The sequence below is a fragment of the Ascaphus truei genome, chromosome 1, assembly GCF_040206685.1.
Source record: "Ascaphus truei isolate aAscTru1 chromosome 1, aAscTru1.hap1, whole genome shotgun sequence".
In the NCBI taxonomy this organism is placed as follows: domain Eukaryota; kingdom Metazoa; phylum Chordata; class Amphibia; order Anura; family Ascaphidae; genus Ascaphus; species Ascaphus truei.
This window is the reverse complement of record NC_134483.1, coordinates 412,698,319-412,723,312: the sequence shown is the minus strand read 5'-3', so window position 1 is coordinate 412,723,312 and position 24,994 is coordinate 412,698,319. Positions and strand designations below refer to the sequence as shown.

Below are 24,994 nucleotides of genomic sequence, written 5' to 3'. Positions count from 1 at the left end.
GTAATTCTTTTTGTGTAATCTAAGCACTGTAATTTTATATATTAAAACATTTAAAAAGTGAAGTTTTGGGCTCTGAATGAACTGTTTCACACTCTGTAGAGAGTAATTTACATTTTCTGACACATTTTGCTACAACACATTTTTGTATGTTAACTGCATAGTTTTTTTTCAATAATAAACAGGTGCCCAAGACCCTGGCAGATACATAATAATGACATATTTTGCATATTTCTTGGGTGGTAGTGGCAGATATTATTGCAATTGAGTAAGAGGTTAATAATTACTACTTGAAAGTACCTTGCACAGGAAAAAGGTGAGTTGGATAGAGTAGACATGTGTTAGACATGTGTATTAACCCTGGTTGCAGATCTAAGTCACGTGCTCACTATTGTGCTGTTCATGACAGATGGTATATGGGGATGGATTGAGTGGAGATATTGTTCATTTGAGTGTAACGGGTATTCCACCCCACCCAATCGCAGATACTGTGTGGGTGCGGAGAACATACAATGTTACCAGGGGTGGTGCGTTACCTGTTGGCTCACAGGAGGGCTGAGCTTCCGGCACGGGGAACCTGGGGCAATTATATTAAGAGTAACTTTGTACTCGGTGCAGTGCCTCCACCTGCGATGGTTCCTAGCAGAGCAGGAATTGGTCCTCGCAGGACACATACAAGAACCACATACACTATATGTATAATAACCAAATACCTTTTACTTAGAAACATAAGACACATATAACATACTCGTAACTGCATATCATAACCATCAACATGCACGTATATCAACAGGTGTCCCTCTCTAGAGGAGACACTAATAACCACGTCGCGCAGGACGCTTTCCCAACACCGGGTGGTCCCACCCAGTGTCCATATGATCCCCACCCAATGTCCCGCACTCTTGCAGAGAGAGGATTTGGGTGACTGCGCAGTCACTATTAAGCTAATGGGCCCGTTGGTGCACTTGTGGATGTAAAGTACCTGCCGAGCACTCCAGTGCTCGGATCGGCAATGGCTTCGCAAAGGATCCGTTGAGCTCCTGCCAGCAGACCGGATCCACCGTCCGGGAAGATCCAGCCAGGATAGCCTTTGCAGCCGCAACGAAGAACTGCGCCCAGCCTTCTGTGCGGATGCGTCAAGGGAATCCCTAACAGACTCCGTGAGCTAACGTGACAATACTGTACTATAGGCCTTCCCTACAGCACAGCAACCTTGATGGCTTAGGGGGAAACTCCTAGGGGCCTACAGGGTAGCCTAACCTATGCAAGGGGTCCCTAACCCCCTGCACCCGCACTACCTTTTCTCTGTGTCTGCAGCAACGTACTGCAACCGCTGAGTGCTTGCAGCCCACCTGCTGCACTCTAACACTAGGCCCTCTTGTCCGCCCTCACAGCACTGACCGCTGTGACCGGACAATAAGGCACCTCACTCACTTAAGGGCAGCGTCCCTAACCTAGGGCCATCCCTGGCAATTACCCACTAATCTGGTGGGGAGTTGGGGCCTACCTGGGATATGGGGGGACCTTACGCGGTGCAGGAGCTTCACTCGCTCCCTGCACCCTTCCTTCCTCTACAGCTCCCCAGCTCCAACTGACAAAAACCCTGTCTGCACACAACATTGTTGCAACTCTGCAGCATGAGAATCTGCCAGCTCTATTGGCTTTAATGCTGCCTGTGACAAGGGTGAAAGTGCATTCCCCAGAGGCTGCTGGGAATTGTAGTTCTTGGTACAGCTCTTTTCTATGGGGACCGCGTGCGCGATCTTTACTGCGCATGGGCGAAGCTCACGCCACAACCAAATGGGCGGTGCCCGCCGGGAGAAGTCGCCGTCCCCTTCCCCCACTGCCACAGGGGTAAGGCAGGGGGCAAAGGAAGATCAGGGGAACCGGGGGTGACCCCCTTACATGAGGAATCTTTGTGAAGGTGAAAAGTGTGTCAGCTAGAGGGCTGTGTAATAACCCTTGTCCCGTATGCAGATCATGTGCTCACACATGACACAGAGCAAACTCTTTGCAAACAACTTAAGAACTTCATCTTCATCGTTGCAGTTGTTTTTGGTACGTCATTTTGTTTTAATTTAACAAAGTGATTCTGCTGAATTGGCAAGCACTATTAAAAGTATGGAGCAGACTTGCAAATGGTTGGAATCTTATAGAAAAGACTGTTTTCAAAGAGCAGTAGCTACTGCAAAAACAACTGCTAATGATTTTGAAATGGAAGTGGTATTCAAAGTGACGAGAGTGCGCAAAAGAAAGCAGATGTTTGCATATGAAGCTCAGGGTGAGCATAATATAGATGCACAGGATGCATTCCGCATACATTATTTTAACCAGATTGTTGACACGTCGATTGCATCTAAGGACAGTCACTTTGCGCAACTAAAAAGGCATCAGGAATCATTTGGTTTCCTATATAGATTTCACGAGTTGCAAATGTCAGATTGACTAAACTGCAGTATATATATATTTCTCACAGAGGATGAAAGATTTCTCACAGAGGATGAAAGTCAGGATCTTGATGGCTTAATGCTTGCAGAAAAACTCGAAGCTTTGAAACCTAATATTCCACGACCGCTTTACAAAGACCAAGTTAAGATATAGCAAACAAGCGATCTACAGACTTTCCTAATACGTACATTGCTCTTATTCGCGCTGTTCACTTTTTAAGCATCCTAAGCCTGCATACCACGTCAAGGTATAACCAAAACCTCACCTTTTTTACTTGGGAGGTCTTTTCACCTTGCTGCAAAGAACAGGATCTACTATGGTTCTTTCCCCTCATACAGAGGTAAAGGGAAGGGTTCACAGTTTAGTGTTAGGACCTGCATTAATTTTGGTAATACCTTGACTTTTTGTATGCAGGCTTATGTTGCTTTGGCCAAAGGGTTTAACTAAATAACCAAGTAATTATTATTATTATTGAAGTATTTAAACTTTATACTTATTACTTTATATGTTTTGTCAATTGGATGTAGCATTGGGCACCCCTGTCTTTTGTTGTATACATTTGCCATGCTCAGTAGCACTCCTTTTGACATAAATATATATTCATGATGTGGTGGGTGCAGGGGTTTGAGCTATCTGGGAATGTGTGTGTTAATCAATTTCTGACTGGCAACAGTTGTATGGAGGTAGGTGGCACCTCCCACCAGAGCTCACTCCTCCTCACCTTTTGAACTTGGGAGGTCTTTTCACTTTGCTGCAAGAACAGGATCTACTATGGTTGCTTCCCGTCATACAGAGGTAAAAGGAAGGGTCCACAGTGAGTGTAGGACCTGCACTAATTTTGTTTATACCTTGACGTGGTATGCAGACTTATGATGCTTTGGTCAAAGGGTTTAACTAAATAACCAAGTAAATATTATTATTGAAGTATTTAACTTTATACATATTACTTTATATGTTTTATCAATTCGATGTAGCATTGGGCACCCCTGTCTTTTGTTATATACATTTGCCACACTCAGTAGCACTCTTTTTAACATAAATTTATATTCATGATGTGGTGGGTGTGAGAGTTTGAGCTAGCTGGGAATGTGTGTGTTAATCCGCATCTGGGGAAAGAAGTTTTTCGAAGCCAGAACTTATAAAAACGTACATACGGTCAACGATGCTTCAAGAACGGGTCAGCAAGTTGGCTATTTTGTCGATTGAGAATGACATTGCTAGGGAATTGGACTGTAGCGACCTTCTAGCAGATTTTGCATCAAGTGAAGCTCGCAAGATTTGCTTCTAACAGTAACCTAGAATGTCGACTATATGTAGGATCAAACCTTCATGTTTTATGCGTAACAGTTTTAACAAGTGATCTGTTATTACTTCATAAATCATTTTTGTCAATTAGCCATTCATTGCCTAGCAGTGAAAAAACAGTGTTATCTTGGGTGGCGCATAAATCAATAAGTGAAATATCTTAAACACAAAATATATTATATTGTGACATCCAGTGAACGAGTGCAATTAATTTGCATAAGTGAATAAAAACGCGATATCGTAAAAATGTAATTCGCTGCTCAAACACTTTTGTGGATTGCTTTCCCAATCTAAGAAGTCCAGGTTTTTTTCAGGGAGCGCAGATATGTGAAAAAGAAGAAACACACAAAAATAGTGCAATATGTTCCAAATGATTAGTGAATCTTAGTGATCAAATCCTGCGGAGTTTGTACTCACAGATTCCCAGCTCTTTAAAGCATATCCATATAACAGTGGCAATGTTGGGATGTCTTTAAGCGGTCTAGATGTCTGTGTTCAGTAGGATAATAGATGTAATACCTTCGTGGGATAATGCAAAGAGAAGCCAAATAGTGCTGACGGAAATTTTTTTTTTCTTCCAGTTAATTAAAAGTAGGATACACTCACATGGTGTCAGATATATACAAGCATATGTGAGCTTAATAACGAGTACAATCAGCTGGGCACCAGGGCATTCTCTCCACTCCACAGCTGAGCTCGCGTCACTCATCTCGGCTGGTTTCGGCTCCCGCACTTCCGGGTTGGAGTCCTGGATGTCAGGAAGCTGGCAAGCAACACTGTTTGGAGCGTCCCTCACAACGGATGTTAGCTTACACTCTACGAGTTTCACCAGCTGACCGGTTTCTAGTGTCTCTAAATGGTCACACTGCATTTAAATACCTCCTACAGTCCTGTCATTGACTGTCGCAAGACTGAATGGGCAGACTATTCATTAAATGTTATGTATCCTTAAAATAGCAATATAAAGACACATGAGCATTATGTATCCTAACATATAAGTAATCTATATCTATAAAAATGAAAACGTTGTTTGTTTGCTGAAAACGTTGTATGTTTGCTGTGCTTATGGGCAATCTGATTAGTCCATTGGTCTGTCACTCACCCTCTGGCCAATCAGATTGGTCCATGGCCCGGCCCGGCACGCCTCTCATTGGCCTGCTTGGTTCTATGACCTCACATACCCAACTGCCAGACACTGAGAAAATAACCTCAGTGCAGATTGATCCCCTGCAGATTACTCACCACCTGAGGTAACGTGCGCTGGCAAGAGCCAACACCACCCCACCGCCGGCTCCCCCCCCATCAACCGCAGCTCACCTCCCCGCCGGCTCCCCATCACCCCCCTCACCCGCAGCTCACCTCCCCACCTGCTCCCCCCCCCCATCACTCCCCCTCACCCGCAGCTTTCACCACCTGCGGGCCCCGTCACTCTCTTCTCAGCTGGGATGCCGGGAGCGCCGGGAAGGGGGGTGAAGGAGCGCACGCCGCTTCTCCTCACCATCCGCGGGCCCTGTTCTCTCTCCCCTCCCCTCAGCGGGGACACCGGGAGGGGATGGGGGGTGGAAGGAGCACACGCCGCTTCTCACCACCCGCGGGGCCCCGTTCTCTCTCTTCTCATCAGGGACGCCGGGAGCGCATGCTCACCTATATGTTATAATTAAACTGTGTTGCACTATTTTCTTTTTCTTTTCTCTTTACATATGCTGCCCATTTGAGATTCCCTGTGTCATTTCCATCTTGGAGAGGAAGTTTTTTGCGCTTTGTGTCCTCCCCCCACAAAGCAACAGCCAAAGGGCTGCCAAAGAGTGTTTGTCACGTACTGCCGCCTATGCCATTGGACTCTAGACTATAACACATGATGAGCAACCACCCTCACTATTCCTATTAATGCCCTGCTTCCCATATTCTATTGTATTATGGCATATACAAATAACAGATTATAATGTTATATTTTTTATATAGTGGTTCAACCTACACAATGTTGTGCATAGAAGTTTTATCTCTCATGCCCTTGAGTCTTGTGCCTTGTAGAGATTAAAATGCAAAATTTGGTATACCTTTTGGCACAGGGGATAAAGTAACTTGTCCATGGTCACAAGTAGATATCACTGAGATTAAAAAGGCACCAAAGGAACTGTTACTATTAAACCACTCCTGTAAAACTAATACTTTATGGTGGATAGTACTAACTAATGTTACTAAATTACTCAAAACTCATAATAGGTACAAAAACGGTAGAAAAAGCCTCTATCATTTTAAAAGTAAATATACTGTATGTACTAAAGGAAATGTACAGTAAAAAGCTAATGGCTTTTCTTAAAAGTGAAAAAAAGAAAAGATTGCTTACAAATATATTTTTAATAATTTTCACCACAAATATGTACTTTTAATAACTGTATACACTCACAAATTATATAAAATAATGGGGCAGATTTATCAAGCGCTGGCACAGGTCTGCACACTCGATCTGGCATTAACTCCCATTGACTTAAAGGGTAGTTAACACCAGATTTGGTTCACTAATCTGGTACTTGATGGATCTGGGCCACTGATTCTTGCATTTATTTTTCGTTATATAGTGATGCAACATTGTATTGGTAGAATTGTAGATTTGCTGCAAGTTGTGATATCTTTAAATGGATTATTACAGTAATTCTTCATATTTGTGTACCCTACTTGTCTGGCTCTAAAGGAGTTTACATCGAGTTGGATATATTCACGGGTGTGCTCAGGGTCTCATACCTTTCAGTTCAGGGTGCTGGGATTGGATATGCAGATAGAATGATGAGCTCAAGGAAAGTTTATAGTACAAACAAGCGCTTTATTCACATTTGTTTATAATGCTCGCCATGTAACAGACTGACTTGACTTCAGACTTTAACAGGTGTTTAAAAGATGTGTGCAGAGGTACATATAATGGAGACCAATTTGGGTGCAATTACAGTTAGGTCCGGAAATAATTGGACACTGGCACAATTTTCATAATTTTGGCTCTGTACGCCACCACAATGGATTTGAAATGAAACAACTGAGATGCAATAGAAGTACAGACTTTCAGCTTTAATTCAAGGGGTTGAACAAAAATATTGTATGAAACGTTTAGGAATAGCAACCATTTTCATACACTGTCCCCTTATTTCAGGGGCTCAAATGTAGAAAAATTAACACAATCATAAATAAAATGTTCATTTTTAATACTTTGTCGAGAATCCTTTGCAGGCATTGACTGCTAGAAGTCTGGAACGCATGGACATCACCAAACGCTGGGTTTCCTCCGTTGTGATGCTGTGCCAGGCCTTTACTGCAGCTGTCTTCAGTTGTTTTTTGTTCGTGGGTCTTTCTGCCTTAAGTTATGTCTTCAGCAAGTGAAATGCATGCTCGATCGGGTTGAGATCAGGTGATTGACTCGGCCAATGCAGAATATTACACTTCTTTGCCTTAAAAAAACTCCTGGGTTGCTTTCGCAGTATGTTTTGCGTCATTGTCCATCTGTAAAGTGAAGCGCCGTCCAATCAACTTGGCTGAATCTGAGCAGACAATATATCCCTATACACTTCAGAATTCATCCGGCTGCTTCTGTCTTCTGTCACATCATCAATAAACACTAGTGACCCAGTGCCATTGTAAGCCATGCATGCCCATGCCATCACACTGACTCCATCGTGTTTTACAGATGATGTGGTATGCTTCAGATCATGAGCCGTTCCAAACCTTCTCCGTACTTTTTTCTTCCCATCATTCTGGTACAGGTTGATCTTAGTTTCATATGTCCAATGAATGCTGTTCCAGAACTGGGCTGGCTTTTTTAGATATTGTTTGGCAAAGTCTAATCTGGCCTTTCTATTCTTGAGGCTTATGAATGGTTTGCACCTGGTAGTGAACCCTCTGTATTTGCTCTCGTGAAGTCTTCTCTTTATGGTAGACTTGGATAATGATATGCCTACCTCCTGGAGAGTGTTCTTCACTTTGCTGGATGTTGTGAAGGGGTTTTTCTTTACCATGGAAAGGATCCTACGATCATCCACCACTGATGTCTTCCGTGGACGTCCAGGTCTTTTTGTGTTGCAGAGCTCACCAGTGAGTTTTTTTTTCTCAGAATGGACCAAACTGTTGATTTGGCCACTCCTAATGTTCCTGCTATCTGTGTGATGGATTGTCTTTTTTATTGCAGCCCAAGGATGCCCTGTTTCACTTGCATTGAGAGCTCCTTTGACCGCATGTTGTGGGTTCACAGCAATAGCTTCCAAATGTGAATGCCACACCTGGAATCAACTCCAGACCTTTTACCTGCTTAATTGATGATGAAATAATAAAGGAATAGCCCACACCTGTCCATGAAACAGCTTTTGAGTCAATTGTCCAATTACTTTTGGTCCCTTGAAAAAGAGGGGGCTACATATTAAAGAGATGTAATTCCTAAACCCTTCCTCCAATTTGGATGTGAATACCCTCAAATTAAAGCTGATAGATTGCACTTGCAGCCTGTATTCATTATTTAACTTGAACTTGAATTTATTTTGGTACACAGCCGAAATAACAAAACTTGTATCAGTGTCCAATTATTTCCGGACCTAACTGTATGTGCCTCCCCTGGATAGAAATGGAAACTATCAAGGGGATGAAGTAGTGAAAGTACTGTTTGCCCCAAGTTTCTGTCAAGTACAACGCAAGTCAATACCTGTAGAGTGTTTTAGACCAGCGGTGCGCAAACTGGGGGGGTCGCACCCCGAGACTTTATTGGGGTGTGCGCTGCGGTTAGAGGCCTCACGCTCTGTAAATGTACTCACCAGCGTCTTGTCCACGCGTCTCCATTGCAACCGGCGTCAAATTACGCCCATTACCATGGAGACATGACGTCAAATGGCGCAGCGGGTCACGTGACTTCACATTACCACGCCGCATCATTTGACTCTTCGCTGAAGGTAAGGGGGGGGGGCAGCGCAACAAGTTTGCGCACCCGTTTTAGACGGTTGTCAATAGAGCATCTTATGGTTTTATAAAAGTTCTTGGTGCCAATCATTTTTCATTTCAGACCAGCCTGCAACAGCCTGAGAGTCTGAGCATTGCCATTGTGTATATCTAATCTGATGTGACCTCCTTTAGAGAAGGGTAAAGCGGGTTACACATACTATAATACAGACACATAATAGAAGTGGTGTTAAATTCATCTCAGCAGCTGAGTATTCATCAGCCTCCCAGCTGCTATAATGAGCTTCACCCACTGGCAGATATATGTGCAGGACATGGATCCGCGCCCCTCTCATGCAGAGAGGACTGAACATCTGATGACATCACTATAATATAGAGACATGGTCAACGGATCCCCGCCCAACTGTTACAGTGCAGAAGCCCCGCCTCTCGCCCCGGAAGAGCACGTTGATTGGCTGGGCCGAGCCCGATGCTCCCACACTCCTCCGTTCTGTGCTAAAGTCGCGAGTGATGCTCTCAAGCGACGTCACTTTCCTCGTTCCACTTCCCTTTCACAAGATCGGACCTGATCTGCTGCCATCCGGGGGTTCGCGTCCTTTTGGGATTGTCCCTGGTCGGCTGCCGTAGAGCAGAGAGCAGCACGTTAACGCAGGTCGTGAAGAGAGAAAGAGAGAAGCGGGGAGGATCGAAAGAGCGCGCGCCGGGCAGCTGAGGGTGAGCTCGAGACGGAGAACGTTCAGTGCGGTGACCGCGCGCCTCCAACCGTCACTCACAAACCCCCGCCATATGCAGCGGGCTGAGCTCACTGATACACATAGTGACTTCGCAGACATGCAGTGCTGCTTTGTCTAGGAGCACAATCCTGTAAATAACCATACAAAGAACATGGTTGGCAGAGCACACGAAAGCTTACAAAGTATCTATGATATCAGTTGTTACAATAACGGGGAGTCCTTATATAAATAAGTGTTTTTTTTTCTGTTTTTAAATATGAGTCATTATAAATCCATAACATCTCCTTGTGGTTTAGTTGCAGCGGCCTCGGCCATGGTTCTGGCGGGTTGGGCGGAGGCGCGCTGAGGCTCAGGGAAAGCGGGTGCTTTCCCTGGCCTTAGCGTGCCGCCCGGGGGCGTGTCGGTGGGGGGGCCAGTGACGTCACGGAGCTGGTTCGCCTTCATTGCGCGAACCGCTCACGTGACCGGCCCTGCGCTCTGGCAAGCGGGAAAATGTAAAATTTCCCTAAGACCTACGCTTCCGCAAGCGCGTGGAAGCGTAGGCGAGCCCCTACTAAAGCCGCTTTCATTGCGGCTGTAGGGGCTCAGTGCTGAACGGAAGCGAGCCTCAGTGTGACTCCGCCCGCAAGCACTATCCATGGACGCGGCCTCAGTTTTCGCAAGCTATCCTGAAGTTGATAGTCTTTAGAAAAGAAATAATTGCCTTTATTTTCTATAACCCGGTGAAGCTCCTCCTGCAGCTGTAACGGTTCGTCCAGGGTGGCGCTGAGCGGGCACTCACGCTAGACACGTTGCAGCAATGCACGTGTCCTGCGTGAGCGGGCGTGCCTGCTCGGCGCTCAGCCGCTTGCCGAGCGAGCAAATTTGAATTTGCCGCTCGCAAGCGCGTCACGTGAGCGGTTCGCCCAATGAGGGCGAACCAGCTCCGTGACGTAGAGGCCGCGCCCCCTGGCACGCGCACCTAGCCGGCCAGGAAAAGCACAGCCGAGCAGGGGGCAGCGCTGGAGCGCCAGCGCGCCTCTACCCACCCTGGACGAGGCCTTATATATACAGTATTATATTTCTGCTGCCAGATGAGCCGCCCTCTGATCTCCCGGAGTTCTGTATCACAGCGCTGAGTATCTCCATGTAGCCGTAATTGTTTGACCCAATTTGCGTGGTGATTGCCTTAGCTTAGCTGAATTGTTGTGTATATGTGTGGTTTTTCAACCCCCCCCCCCTTCCATTCCCCGTTTGTGGTTTTGTTTTTTAACCGGGTGTCCCCCAGAGAGGAACGACAAAAATCTGTACTTTTTTTGGTTTAAGATGAATACATATATTTATTAGGTGTTTAGGAAAGCCGAATATGTTGGTCCAGTCTGTTTCTTTCACCAGCGGCCTACCCATACCAGTCTCCCAGGCAGCAGGGGAAGATGCATGTTGCTTAACACATGGCAATGTCACCGCAAGCAGATAAACAAATGTGAAAATCCTTTCGTGTACCATGTTTCCAAACTAACTTAAAAAGGAAAAACAAATGCAACAGGAATAATCTAATTTATATAATACATTAAGTAGAAAAAAACTCTTAGTTTAGTTGCGATAGTGCAGAGTAAATGATGCACAAATTGAGTGAGAATACTAGGGGATATCAAAGTACATCTCCTTAGGCGCACACAAAGCTTGCTTGTCATCCATGTAAGGCCGAGTTCAGGGTGGATGCTGCGGCCGCAAGCGTCCGTGCGCGCCTCTGCCGCGTGCTCCTGCAGCTCAGCGATCTGTGCCTTGGCTGCAGAAGTTGGGTCGGGGCGTGGCGAACGTGTCACGGAGCTGGTTCGCTGAACCAGCTCACGTCACATGAAGCGACTGCAGCACCAAAAAATCATTTTGGGTTGTAGCAGCAAAAAGTTGCAGCGTCAACGCTGTACTTTGCCGCCGGTGTAGTTTTCCGTTTGAAAACTCACACGACAACCCGAAATTGCGACGGGCATGCGCACGTCGCGTAGCATCCACCCTGAACTCGGCCTAACGCATAACTACTTTGTATGGTAGTTTGGGGATTCCTCTGTCTAAAAAACAAAATGAGGCATCTCCAGGAATCTCAGTTCTTTAGCTACAAAATTTGCCTTGTAATCCTTCAGTAAAAGAACACTGATGGCCGGGTCATTTTATAAAAATTCACGATTTCATGTTTCTGTTGTCTAGCAAACTGGGGGAGGTGTGAGCTTTTCATGGGGGGGGGCGGTTACAGAGGCACTGTGCTCTTCCCGAAGGCATTTAAATGAAATGTCGGGGAGCGTACGCAAGGCCTTTACTTCCCTTACCTGGTTTCCGGCGGCTTCCAGCGACGTGTCAGAAGATGCCGTACACCAAGTAAGCGGGTGGAACAGGCAGGGGGGCACACTGAAAAGTTTGCACACCCTCTGGTCTAGCTGAAGTGTGTTTTTCCAGACGGTATCTAATTTCTCGAGGACACAACTGTATGTAACTTGAAACCTTGGTTCAGATATTTGTGGAATAAAAATCAAGCAACATTCTTTTATCAAAATGTGACTTAAATGGGAACTACATGCTTATGCACAGGTTGCTTATTGCTCACATGTTACTAGTTAAACTTATTTCTTGTCTTTTAATTAAAATTATTAGTATTAATTTGTCCTAAATGTTTCCAGTTCTGTGCAAGGAGACCAGAATGAGTCTACGAAAACAAACACCGAGTGACTTCTTGAAGCAGATTATTGGTCGGCCGGTAGTCGTAAAACTCAACTCTGGAGTCGACTATCGAGGTAACGGAACTTTATAGATGGAAAGGGGAAAAAAATAACCACTTCGTGCCAGGCTTGCATCCTGTGGCAACAGTCTAAAAAGAAAATAAAGGCATACCCCGCATTAACATACGCAATGGGACCGGAGCATGTATGTAAAGCGAAAATGTACTTAAAGTGAAGCACTCCCTTTTCCCCACTTATTGATGCATGTACTGTACTGTACGGCAATCGTCATATACGTGCATAACTGATGTAAATAACGCATGTGTAACAGGCTCTATAGTCTCCCCGCTTGCGTACAGCTGCGGTACAGGTAGGGAGCTGGTATTGCTGTTCAGGACGTGCTGACAGGCGCATGCGTGAGCTGCTGTTTGCCTATTGAGCGATATGTACTTACTCGCGAGTGTACTTAAAGTGAGTGTCCTTAAACCGGGGTATGCCTGTATTTAATTGATACATTTTACAGCTTCTATATTATGGACATGTTACGAATGATTTACTTTAAACCAATGATTCTTTAGATCAGGGACAGGTTTTTGGCTGTGTGGAGTATAGACGGCTTGTAAAGTTTCCTGTGTTCATATAAAAGAAAGAAATAGGTGCGTTCACTGGATTTATGCAACTGCCTCAGGTGCACAGAGATCACACCCCACTGGGGAGACCTATAATACAGGACACATCCTCCTAAAACAAGAAGGAGCCGACACTCCAGAGGTCTTCATACAAAAGAAAGAAATTTTAAATTCACATCTGTGTGAATTTAAAATTTCTTTCTTTTGTATGAAGACCTCTGGAGTGCCGGCTCCTTCTTGTTTTAGGAGGATGTGTCCTGTGTTAATATATGGATTTTGTTATCGTAGCATTAATCTTTACAGTGTCGGGAGTTTGACGACCGCAGCGTGCCACTGGACTCGCAAGTTGTGTGATTGCTCCAGGAGTGCTCACACGACTCGAGCAGACCCCAGAAACTTGTGGAGGAAGCACCACTTCTGTTTCCGTCGGACTGGCCACCGATCTGTTGGAGTGATTTAGCGCCAGGAAAAATGATGGATCATGTCAGGGAGACATCATCCACTCAAAGTATCCCTCTTAATGGCGCACCACAGTACAGATTTATTATATATATATATATATATATAGAGAGAGAGAGAGAGAGAATATATATATATCTATCTATCTGTGTGGTCAGTGTGAAATTTAGCTGGAATGAACAGTTTAAAAGAAACTTAAATAACAAGCAACTGAGTAAAATCGTGAAGATTGCGCAAGAATCTGTATGTAAGCTCCTAGTACAAGGATCTCATGTAAAGACTACCAAGGATGTGAATGTTCATCATAGGAAGCTGGATGTTCTGTACACGTGCATATGCGTATATGTGCATGTAATGGTCTCATGCGAGATAGATGTTATGCATGTGTAGAGCTCATATTGCATCCAAGATAAGCCCCTGGATGTGGGCATTTAGTGAGTCCTATGTCTTTTGAGTATCTGTTCCGGGCATCTCTGCAATTGAGATTCCATAACAGTTTATAATACTCGTCCCAACACTCACACTCTCTACAGTATATAGCAATGGCGAGTTACTGCTAACATAAAATGTATCAGAAGAGTATTGTCTTGGATATGCTATGCTGTTGTTTTGTCTGCTGTGATCTAGCAGTCATTCTGCCTATGACATTTTTAATTGTACAGGTATACCCCGGTTTAAGGATACTCACTTTAAGTACACTCGCGAGTAAGGACATATCACCCAATAGGCAAACAGCAGCTCACGCATGCGCCTTTCAGCACATCCTGAACAGCAATACCGGCTCCCTACCTGTACCGAAGCTGTGCGCAAGCGGGGAGACTATAGAGCCTGTTATAAATGTGTTATTTACATCAGTTATGCATGTATATGACGATTGCCGTACAGTACATGCATCAATAAGTGGGAAAAGGTAGTGCTTCACTTTAAGTACATTTTCGCTTTACATACATGCTCCGGTCCCATTGCGTACGTTAATGCGGGGTATGCCTGTATGTGGTGATTTTAGCACTGCAATGGCACCCGGCCTCAGTTTAGTGAGAAGTTTGAGGTATGGGGCTAATCCTTATGAATGTGTTATATACAAAGCATGAGAAAACAGTCAAATATTAAAATATTAGGAATTTAAACAAATGTAGTGTCTCTACCAGGCAGCATTTCTGCAGTCGGTCTACTTCAGCTAAGGTAAAGGGATTCATGGCTGGTCTGTTACTGAGATCGTTTGCCATATACAGAACAGAAAGGTGTCTCTGTCAACTATTGACATCTTTTTGTCAAATGATCTGTGCACATTTTCCATACACCTTTCCTTTATCACACATTTGTATTTTCAGGTGTACTAGCATGCTTAGATGGCTACATGAACATCGCTTTGGAACAGACAGAAGAATATGTCAATGGACAACTGAAAAATAAATATGGTGATGCATTTATCCGAGGAAATAATGGTAAGACACTTCGAACGTACAATTAGATATAAATGTATGTGACACCTATACTGGGTTTTGACTATTCTGCACCTTTCACACACACACTTCACCTGTGTGAAGCCTGATGTAGCTGCTAAAAAAACTCCCAATGGCACGGTAAGACACGAGGAACAGATATAATCTACATTATTCTTAAACTTGTCTACAATACTGTTTCATTGCTTTTGCAATGATTATCCTGCTGGTAATGTCACATCAGAAGACAAAAGTAAAACCGCTTGTAACAAACCCATACTTCCCTGGGATCAATTACCCTACAAGAACATTGCCTAACAATATTTACAAAGATATATAATTTTAATCTGAAAAGTGACTTGAACATGTGTATATTTTTTTTAGAAAAATATTTTATTTATGAATTTATAATTATGGGTAATAAAACCACAACATTTAGAACGATTTACTAAAGCAGATTAACGGTGGGAAGTAGGGGGTCTCTGGAGCTGAACCTCATTAATTTCAGCTCTGGGCACCCTCGTGCTTCCCCAGAAATACCTCAGTAAGTAATGCAGGTTGCAGCCCTAGCTTGGTGAGTGATATGACCGCTTTAACAGTCTTGCGTGCCAATAGGAAGCCGTTACAGCTTTTAACATGGCAACAGCAAATGGAGGTAAGTGTCTCTGGGAGGTTCTCATCTAGTACAGACAAATAAAAACCCAGGAAGAGACTCGTCTTTTAATTAGCTTTAGTAAACAACTCTAAATGTTGTGGCTTAAATTTTATTTTTCAATTAAATGCTCCTTTTTAAAGAAAAATTTTTTTTTTGTATAGAAACATAGAGTTTGATGGCAGATAAGAACCACTTGGGCTCACACAGCCCGCCTATTTTCCCTTCTTCTATAAAGCCTCAGTCCATATTTGATATTTTTTTTAATTATTTTTTGTATGCAGGTTAGCCTTGGGATAGCATGTTTGAATTTTGTTACTGTTAGCCCCTACCAACTCTTCTGGGACGCTGTTCCCTGTATCCACCACCCTTTTCTGTGAAGTACTTCCACACATTTCTCCCGATCCTGTCACGTTCAAGCTTCAGCGCATGGCCTCTTGGTCCGATTCTCTCCTATCCTTTTTTGTTTTAACCCTTTTATGTATGTGAAAGTGCTGTAGGTCATGCAACATTTTAGTAGCCCTTCTTTGCACAGTTTCCAGCTAATAAGTCTCCCTATACAACATTGCAACCTACAGACTTTCCCCGTTGCTTTATTACATTGCCCACTTTTAAGTCTGCTGAAATAATGCCTTTCGGGGTGCCTTTCCTCTATGGTAGTTGACATTATAATGCCATTAATCCTGTATTCTGCCTTTTGATTTTTTTGGGGGGACAAAGTGCATTAAATTGTAACCATCTTGGGGTTGTCAACCCTGTTCCAGATCTGTCTCCTCTGTAAAACTTCATACTTTCCCCTTCCAGACCAATGTAGGACATCAAAGGGCCCTAGTTCCAGTACAGATCACTGAGGTACTCCACTGGTCACTTCCCCTCCTCTAAATATCCATTTACCACAACTGCTGGTTATCCTTAGACCAATGTCTTATCCATTCAACTACAATTCTATCTTACAGCAGTGTTTACATGTATTTCATGGTAACAAAAAGAAATGTGCTTAACAGCGCTAATCTTAAAATAATAATACCAATAGGGACAATGAATAAACTGAAAAAAGAAAGAAATTAGGACAGCCGGGTATGGACTGGTAGAACCAGCACCAGAAGTACCCATGGCAATGGTCACCAATGGGTTAACTTTCACCTTACTTCTGAGACAGAGCAGAAAACGTTTTACCTTTGGAAACCCCTATAAATACCAGTAGTGTTTGTTTACAAATTTGAGCTTTCCTCACTGTCTTAAGTAGTCGATCCAGTGTAGTTCTGGACTCTGAAGCCCGGACGTCCCACACTCCAAGGCTTTGCCTGTCCGTGGAGCTGGCTATGCTGCAAAGTACCGCAGAGGTTAGCAGCAGCTAATCTGTGAGATGCCTGCACGCGCTCTGCTGTCGGCTTGGGCGGAGTTATGGAATGCGGAAGACACGCAGCCCTTATAAAAAGATATGCTTGGCCGGTGAACACTGCTGCCCTGCTGCAAAAACTGCCGGCAGACCCTCAAAGGAACCTGCACAAGCCGGAGAAAATTGCTCAGGATTGGAAGGATTGCTCGGAACTATAAAGCTCGGAGTAGGTAGTCTGCCAAATAAATCTGCTAGTCTATTGACTTGCTTGCAATAGATGCTGGTTCAGGAAAGGGTGCTATCCCTAAGAATACAAGTAAGCCCACTGGAGTTAGTCAGTGTTTGCTGTTTTTGCTCTGTTGTAGCCATCTCATTTTAGAAACAGAATTGACCTATATGTCTATCGGTGATACAGCTATACAGCCAGAGAAAAGTGGAGTTAAAATGGCTATTGAGTCTACCTTTAAGAAGACAGAAAGGAAAATGAAATATTGCGCTGCCTATGAAAAAACGGCTTTGAAGAACAAGAAACTCTGAGAGCTTCCTCAAGGGAACCTGTGGAGCCAGTGGCTGATTTCATGTTTTGGATAAAGGACGCCGTAACACAGGCAATTAAGGCGGCATCCTCAGTCGGCAAACAAAGGTCAAAAACACAAGGTCACATACCATTCTGGAGAGATTATAGAGCGCCGCCTCCTGAGGAGTCGGAAGAAGAACAATTCTGCAGTATGGAGGCAGATTTTGAATTGTCAGATAATGATTATTCTACAAAGGAATAGTCGACATTTGATTTGGAGCTCATTGGGCCTCTTATTAAGGCAATGAGTGAAGTTCTGAATTTGGAGCATGTGCCCATCCCTACAGAACTGGATCGTATTTTTAGAGGTATCCATAGAAAGCCTAAACACCTTTTTTGGGCATGATGTGGTATAAGAATGAATGGACACAGCCAGACAAGAGTGGGCAAGACAAGGAAATTTACCACAGTGTATCCATTCAGGAAGGAGAATGTGGAAGCCTGGGATTCAAACAATGTATGATTCCCATTGAAGTTCATCACATTTTTGGAAAAGGATTGGAAATAATAGAGCTTCAGGAGGAAAGAGTATTTTTCCTACCACAAGAAAGAAGGTGGAGATTTGGAAATTCAGCTATGATGAGTGAAAGATTCAGCACCTGGAACATGAAGTCGTATAGACCGGGAAAAGGATATTCAAGGACACTGATGTGGTGGGTTAGTAAAAGTTCAATTTTTTTGCGGTCCAAGGAGAGGTGGCCCCTATTATAAAATATTTGGATGGTTCGCATGAAATTAGATTGGATCAGGCAACCCATGTCTGAGCAAGGCTCCATCAATTTCGGGAGGTCGGGGCCCAAACCATTTTGGATGCTTGGGTGCAAAGTATAGTTCTCAAAGGTTATTGTATCAAATTCAGAAAGATTCCAGGGAGACACAAATTCAAGGCATCCCGATTGTCTCTTGGCAAACAGGCCGCACATGCGTTGAAAGAAAGTGTAAAAGAACTAATTGATCTTGGTACTGGCTGAATTGCCCCCTTGTTCGAGAGATTCTAGATTTGAGGAGTCACAATGTACCAGCAAAGGTTCTGGAATTGAGAACAAAAATGCTGGTAATCACTTCTTCATTACAAATACAACTAAGCACCCTCAACTTGGTCAGACAACCAAACAGCGGTTACATATATAAGTAAACAAGGGGGACAAAAGTTCAGTTCTTCTACAATAATTGTGAGTCGATTTTAACATTTGGCGGGCTTTAGAGTCAGGAGAATGGTCCCTTGAAAAGACTATCTTCAGACAGTTGGTGGGAATATGGGGGACTTCCAGATATGGACCTGATGGCGATTATATTAAACAGAAGGTCAAACAAATTCTGTTTGAGTTTCACCTGGAAGCCACGTGTGGACGCCCTCCCCTTCCAATGGGACTTTAAACTGGTGTACATATTTCCTCCAATTGCCCTCATACCAAGGGTACTCGGGGGGGAAATAATCCAGGATGAGGCGGAGGTAGTGGCAATAGTTCCAAACTGGCCATGCAGAGCCTGGTTTCTACAATTAATCAATTTGGTGCTGGACAAACCATTGCAATTGCCAGTGTTCACAGGGCCCTTTCAACATCCCAATCCAGAATCCTCGAATTTGACGGCCTGGAGGTTGAGCGGAAATTTCTCAAGACTAGGGATGTGTCGCAGTCATACAGAGCTTGATGGCAGCAAGAAAGATCTGAACATCAACAGTGTATTTCAACATTTGGCAAGGCTTTTTTCACTGTCAACGCCAGAATATAACATTTTTGGATGTACCTGTTCCAGCAATCCTTGAATGTCTGCAGGAGTGCTTGGAGGCAGGGCTCGGTGTTCGTTCCCTGAAGGTGCACATTTCAGCATTACTTGGAAAACAATTTGCTACGGTGGATCTCATGAGGTGTGGTTGTTTTTTTTTTTTGTTTTTTTTTAATCTTTGGGAAAATTAAACCACAATTTTTAAGGACCCTGTGATTTTTACCCTTGCTTCTGCAAGCGTTGATGAGCTCCTTTTTGAACCACTTCAACACAGATTTAACACTTAAAATTATAGAATTAGCAAGTTGCAAGCATTGTCCATAAAGGATTCGTTCTTGATATTTCACCAGAACAGGGTTGTCCTGAGACCAGTCCAGTAATTCTTAACAAAGGTGGTTTCAGCCTTCCATTTTGATCAAGAATTGACTTAATCTTCATTTTGTCTGAATCCTTAGAACGATGAGGAACGGGTATTGCATACACCAGATGTAGTAGGGTGTCTTAAATAGTTTCTTGCCAGAACAACGAATTTCTGAAAATTCAATCGATTCTTCCTCCCATTCGAGCGCGAATAAAGGGGCAAGCGGCTCCAAAGGCGATAATAAGCCATTCAATTTGTAATGGCTGTCAAAAAAGCACACAACATCCTGATGAAACCAGCTCCAAAGCTGATCATTGCACATTCTACAAGGGCAATGGTCACATCTTGGCTGGCAAACGCAGAAGCTTCTTCTCCTGCAGAGTTATGCAGGACAACTGTTTGGACTTCTATTCACACGCTTATAAAGCACCATCGTGTGGATGTACATGCCTCGACAGACGCATGTTTTGGCAGGAAAATCCTTCAGTACATTGTTTCTGCTTAATAAAGAAATGTTGATTTTGCTCTTTTCGGTGGTAATTATTTGAATCCCTCTTTTGTTTACGGTACTGCTTTGGCAAGTCCCATTGTTGACCACTGCCATGGGGACTACCAGGAAAAGAGACTTGTTTTAGATCTTACCATTATTTATTATTTTTTCCTGGAAGGTCCTTCCATGGCAGTACTCATCATTTCCCACCCAATAGCATTTGTTGTACGATATTAACTTGTATATATTATGTTTCAGCTTTTGTATCATAACTACCTCGGGAGTAAAGGATTGGCTAAAGCACCTATAACAAAAGACAGAAATGCCCAATGCTACATCCAATATGACACACATACACCGTGAAATACCTATATATTCTCTTGAAAAATTGTCATTTAGTTAAACCCTTTGGCCAAAGCGTTATAAGCCTGCAAGCCACAGCTTGCAGGCTTACTGTATAATGCTTTGCCCAAAGGGTTTAACTAAATGACAATTTTTCCAGAGAATATATAGGTATTTCACGGTGTATTTGTGTCATATTGAATGTAGCTTTGGGCATTTCTGTCTTTTGTTGTATACATTTGGCCACACTCAGTAGCTCTCCTTTTGACATGATATAGATATATTATGTGGTATGTTTTGGGGTTTCTTGAGCTTGCTGGGATTCTGTGTGTGTGTGTTAACTATTTAAAGGGCCTCCCACAAGGTGGAACGTTTTCTGTCCTATCTCAGCAGTAGGGTGGAGCTTAACCCATTGGCGAGCACTGCCATGGAAGGATCTTCCCGGAAAAGTTACGGCAAGATCTGAAAAAAGTTATCTTCCCCACTACTGACTTCGAGTTCGGTGACCTGTAGTTGGCTGCCTCTTCCCTACTTCCATTTTTGTTAAATGGAACTACGCTTACTCTTCTCCATTCACCTAGAACTACACCTGTTAATAGTTCCCGCACACCCCTAAGCACTTTTAGCAGCCTTGGATGTACTAAATCTGGTCCCATAAACTTCTAGTTTTGAAAATTCCAGTAGGACTTTTTCCTCTGTAAATGGACTAGTGTTCACATTCTTCCCCTTTATATTCCTGTTGCCCAACTGTGGTCGTCCCCCCCTTCACCTTTAACTGTGAAGACTGAACAAAAGTAAGGTGGTAAGGTGACCTTTTTGTCTCCCTCAACAATACTGTTACTCCTACTATTCCTCCTTTTTTATACCATAAATACATTTTTTTTTCTTGTTTAATCTTTTAAAATATCTGCCATCTCCTTTGAGAACCATATTGGCTTTTCCTTGTGCTTTTACTAACCTGCCTATTGCTTTTTGTGTTGTATTTTTATAGTATTTTTTTCCCCACTAATCATGTGCTCCACTCAAATACCTCCACCCTGCCAAATAATCCCATAAATAATTTCCTGTCTCTGAAAAGGAAGCCATCCTGATATATAAAACCTTAGGCTGCACTTATAGCGACGCAACCGTCGCATCAAAACAAATGCGTTGTTGGCGCTTATAGTGCATGCGTCTGCGACGGAGCGATAGTGCTACCACAAATCTGGTAGTCACTGATATTTTAGATTTTTTCGGCGACGGTCTCCCCTTGCAGCCAATCAGGAGCTTCTCCGTCCCTCTGCCCTCCCCCTTTTCTGACGTCACTGGCCTTGTAGCCAGCGACGTCGCCTAAACTTTAAATTCAACTTTCGTGACTGGTAACGTCACCTGTCACCGGCACTACAAGCGTGGCCTTAGTTTTGTGTGGGGTATGACTTTGCACTGATCTGTTGCCCAAGTTTTCACCATCACCAACAAATACATCTGTTACTCTGTCCCCATGTGTAAGTATTAAGTCTAGTATTACTTCTTTGCAAATCGGATCTCTCGCAAATTGCTTGTGTGATGTTGCTTAAAAAGAATAGAGGATGTCCGTGCTTCTGTCTGAACCTGCTTCAGACGCATGCCAGTCTATATCTGTCAGAGTGAAGTCTCCCATAATTACCTCTTCTTTTATTGTTGTCATGGTGATGTCCTCTAACGCACTATCCAAGTTCTCATCTTGTCCTGGAGGTCTGTAGTCTGTTATGCGTGTTTAATTTCCAAGTAGTCGCTCAACTCATCACTCAATTTAAAGGAGCAATCCAAGCATTTTTTTTTTTTTGTTTAAATTTTTAAATACAAGTTTGAAGCAGGGGGTGCCCGGTGCTGGACCCCATTCATTTTTGCTCTGGGGACCCCCTGCTTCCGGAGATGCCTCTGAAGGTGGTTCCGGTATCTGCAGTTTTCAGCTTCCTTGTCACATGGGCCAATAGGAAGCCGAGCCTGATGACATCATGGCTACCTATTGGCCTGCAGGGCCCAGGAGCTCTGAAGCAGATGTATAGTGAACCCTGGAATGGCTATTGGTACCCACCATGGTGGTAAGTACCTCCTATAAGCATGTGGTCCACTGAGCTGAAATTAATGGAGTTCAGCTCCAGAGACCCCCTGCTTCATTCCTGTATAAAAAATAAACGGCTTGGATTGCCTCTTAATAATAATTATAATTGTTCTTGTATAGCGCTGCTAATTTTACGTAGCAACACAGTCCCTGCCCCGTATAGCTTACAATCTATGTTTTTGGTGCCTGAGGCACAGGGAGATAGTGACTTGCCCAAGGTCACAAGGAGCCAACACCAGGAATTGAACCAGGTTCCCCTGCTTCAAACTCCATGCCAGAGCCACTCTTTCCCTTAAAGTATATTAATATACTCCCAATTAAAGCGACCGTTCGCACTTTTTGTTTTAAAGCTTGCTTGAAAACGCTGTGTACACAATAGCCGTTGGGTAAGGGTTTCGCTCCGGCAGCTAATAATTTCCTCATAACATGGTAACTTATGTTGCGACGTCTGACACTGGCCATATTTGTCTTTTTTTTTTTTCCCCCGCTTCCTTTTATTTATTTATTTGGTGGGTGGAATACTTCATTTGCATAGAATTTTCATGTCATTGTCATTAACGTCCATTATAGTTAACACTTGACTCTTTACAGGAGAAACATGACATAATGCTATGTTGTTCTTTGTGGATGCAGTGTTACTATTACATGTTAACTTAAGTTCACCTCACATTAAAGAAGGTTGTTTCTTGGGATAACTGAATTTTTTTTTGTAATTATTTATTTTGTTTATTTTTTTATTGTACTATGTACTGTATGAAGCATGGGGTGTCCAGAGCTGAACTATTTATTTCAGTGCCATTGAAACCCCCTGCTTCCCGTGATACTAACCACCTAGAAATGCTGCGGATAGCAGCTGCGACTGGTCACTCAATAAGGCGGTTTAAAGGTGCCGTGGGCCAATATGAAGCTGCGAGGTCATCCCTTGTGACTTCTTATTGGTCCGCGTGACCTTTTTTAAATTGAACAGAGATACAGACAGAAGGTTTAGATTGAAGTATCTTGTAATAGCTATTCTATAGTTTAGGAAGATGTGAGGTTACTATTTAATGACCGGGTGGAATTTAGCTTTTTAAAGGTGCAGTGCCCACAAAAACTTGAAAGAAGCTCTGTGTTGCCTTTTATTTTTAAAGCAGATTTCTATTTGTTTTCCCCCCTATGCTGTATTATTTATTTTAATTAAAAAACTTTCTGTAGAATACTGTTCACATGGCAACCTCTGCTGTTTTATTCTCACATGCTTCATCCCATCATGTAGCACAGAGTGGTTTTCCATCAAAGAAGCGATAAAGCCATTTCAAGTCCAGTATGACCCTTCTGCACAAAACATCATTGTAATACCAGGATTGCGTCCCACAGATGGCTAAATGGATGCTTATACAATCTAATTGTGCAGTAATCTTGAAATTAAAAGTGGGATGTTAAAAAAATATATATCTTGTTTGTTTCCTCAGTTTTGTATATAAGCACGCAGAAGAGGAGGATGTGAATATGGGCCAAATTTGTTTTTTTTTGTATTTTATTTTTGTATCGGGAGCCCAGCTGTTCAGACTACGATAGATCAACGTCGATGCAGTTTGCTTTTGAGATTGACGTTCTGAAGCAATATGGCAGCTTACATTTTGGAGAAAACACAAAGCCTGTTTAAAAGTCCGTTTCTTGTTTTTGGTTGTTAAAAAAAAAAAAAAAAACATTTTGTTTTACAAAATTTGTAACTCTGTTCCTTGCGTTGTAAAATAAATACAGATTGTGGGAATATATATAGACTGTTTTTGTTTCCTTAACCAAAAAGATTTTATCATGATTTTATTCTTGCCCTAAATTCTTTAATTTCTGTGTGCTCCTTTTGTCATAAACGGAATTCTCTGTAATCCAGACAGAGGCAAAAAGTTCAGCTGCTAGCAGCTTTTCTCTGCTTAAATATAAATGAAGTAAGCATTTCATTGCACAGAAGGTGGCGATGCTTTTCAACAGTAAGGAGGTGGAGTAGCAAACATACAGACAAATCCAAGAGGGAAAGACTGCTCCATGTGATGAGAGGCAAACAAACATTTTGTTTGGTTCCAATTCTATTGGACAATTGGATACATTATGTGACGGCCTTATACGTTGTCCAACAATGATGTAGTGTTATTCTCAAACAAAGCTGGTTTCGTGAGTTCACCCTTGTTAAGTGATGTTTTTATTATACAACTTTTTGTTTTGTTAAACCCCTGGCAGAGAAGTTAATGTTATTAAAGCTCCTCCAAAACTGGTCTGAAACGAATATTAGAAACCTTATGTTGCATTCTAAGGCTACGCTTATAGTGACGGCGATGTCAGGCTGCGGTCGCTGGAAAAATCAACTTGAGATGACTTCCAGCGATCGCGACCAAACCGTCGCGTCGCGCTTACTATAAGCGCACACAACGGCGGCAATGCATTTGTTTTGACGTGACACCGTAGCTTCGCGCTTACTATAAGCGCACGCAACGGCAGCAATGCATTTGTTTTGACGTGACGTCGCCGGCACTATAAGCACAACCTTAGTATCGGGTATAAATATTGTACATTCCTGTTTTCTTGTTCAGTATAATACAAAAAATAATGGTAAAGGAGGGGGTATGACCCCAAGAAAATACTGATGCTACCAAAACTTGCTATATGAGGTAAGCAGTCCTAAAGTTCCTGTGTACAAGAAACGGAGGTGACCAGCACTAACAGCAGTAAGTAAATGGATAAATCAAAATATAACAGAAACGCACGTGTAAAGGACTAACCGGGGTGGGGGCTAGAAGGCAGTAACTGTATAG

General features: G+C 43.1%; 1 protein-coding gene across 3 annotated transcripts; it reads left to right on the top strand.

The window, feature by feature from the left end:
* Positions 1 to 9,180: 9,180 nt before the first annotated feature.
* On the top strand, positions 9,181 to 23,962 carry LSM6 (LSM6 homolog, U6 small nuclear RNA and mRNA degradation associated). Of its 3 annotated transcripts, none has more exons than XM_075614032.1 (4): positions 9,181 to 9,393; positions 12,065 to 12,178; positions 14,523 to 14,636; positions 23,657 to 23,962. In XM_075614032.1, exons 2-4 carry the CDS (start codon positions 12,085 to 12,087, stop codon positions 23,689 to 23,691), a joined length of 243 nt encoding a protein of 80 aa, XP_075470147.1. In that variant the 5' UTR covers positions 9,181 to 9,393; positions 12,065 to 12,084; the 3' UTR covers positions 23,692 to 23,962. The 3 variants fall into 3 exon arrangements, with proteins under 3 accessions (XP_075470147.1, XP_075470138.1, XP_075470155.1); XM_075614023.1 differs by lacking the exon at positions 9,181 to 9,393 and adding an exon at positions 9,438 to 9,595; XM_075614040.1 differs by lacking the exon at positions 9,181 to 9,393 and adding an exon at positions 9,442 to 9,543.
* The last annotated feature ends 1,032 nt before the right edge of the window (positions 23,963 to 24,994 follow it).

Excerpts from the sequence above, each read along its gene's own strand:
- LSM6 (XM_075614023.1), top strand. The coding sequence starts at position 9,565 with ATGGTTGGCAGAGCACACGAAAGCTTACAAA. Across the intron at positions 9,596-12,064 it reads AGCACACGAAAGCTTACAAA|TTCTGTGCAAGGAGACCAGA; the intron begins GTATCTATGATA and ends AAATGTTTCCAG. Across the intron at positions 14,637-23,656 it reads ATTTATCCGAGGAAATAATG|TTTTGTATATAAGCACGCAG; the intron begins GTAAGACACTTC and ends TTGTTTCCTCAG.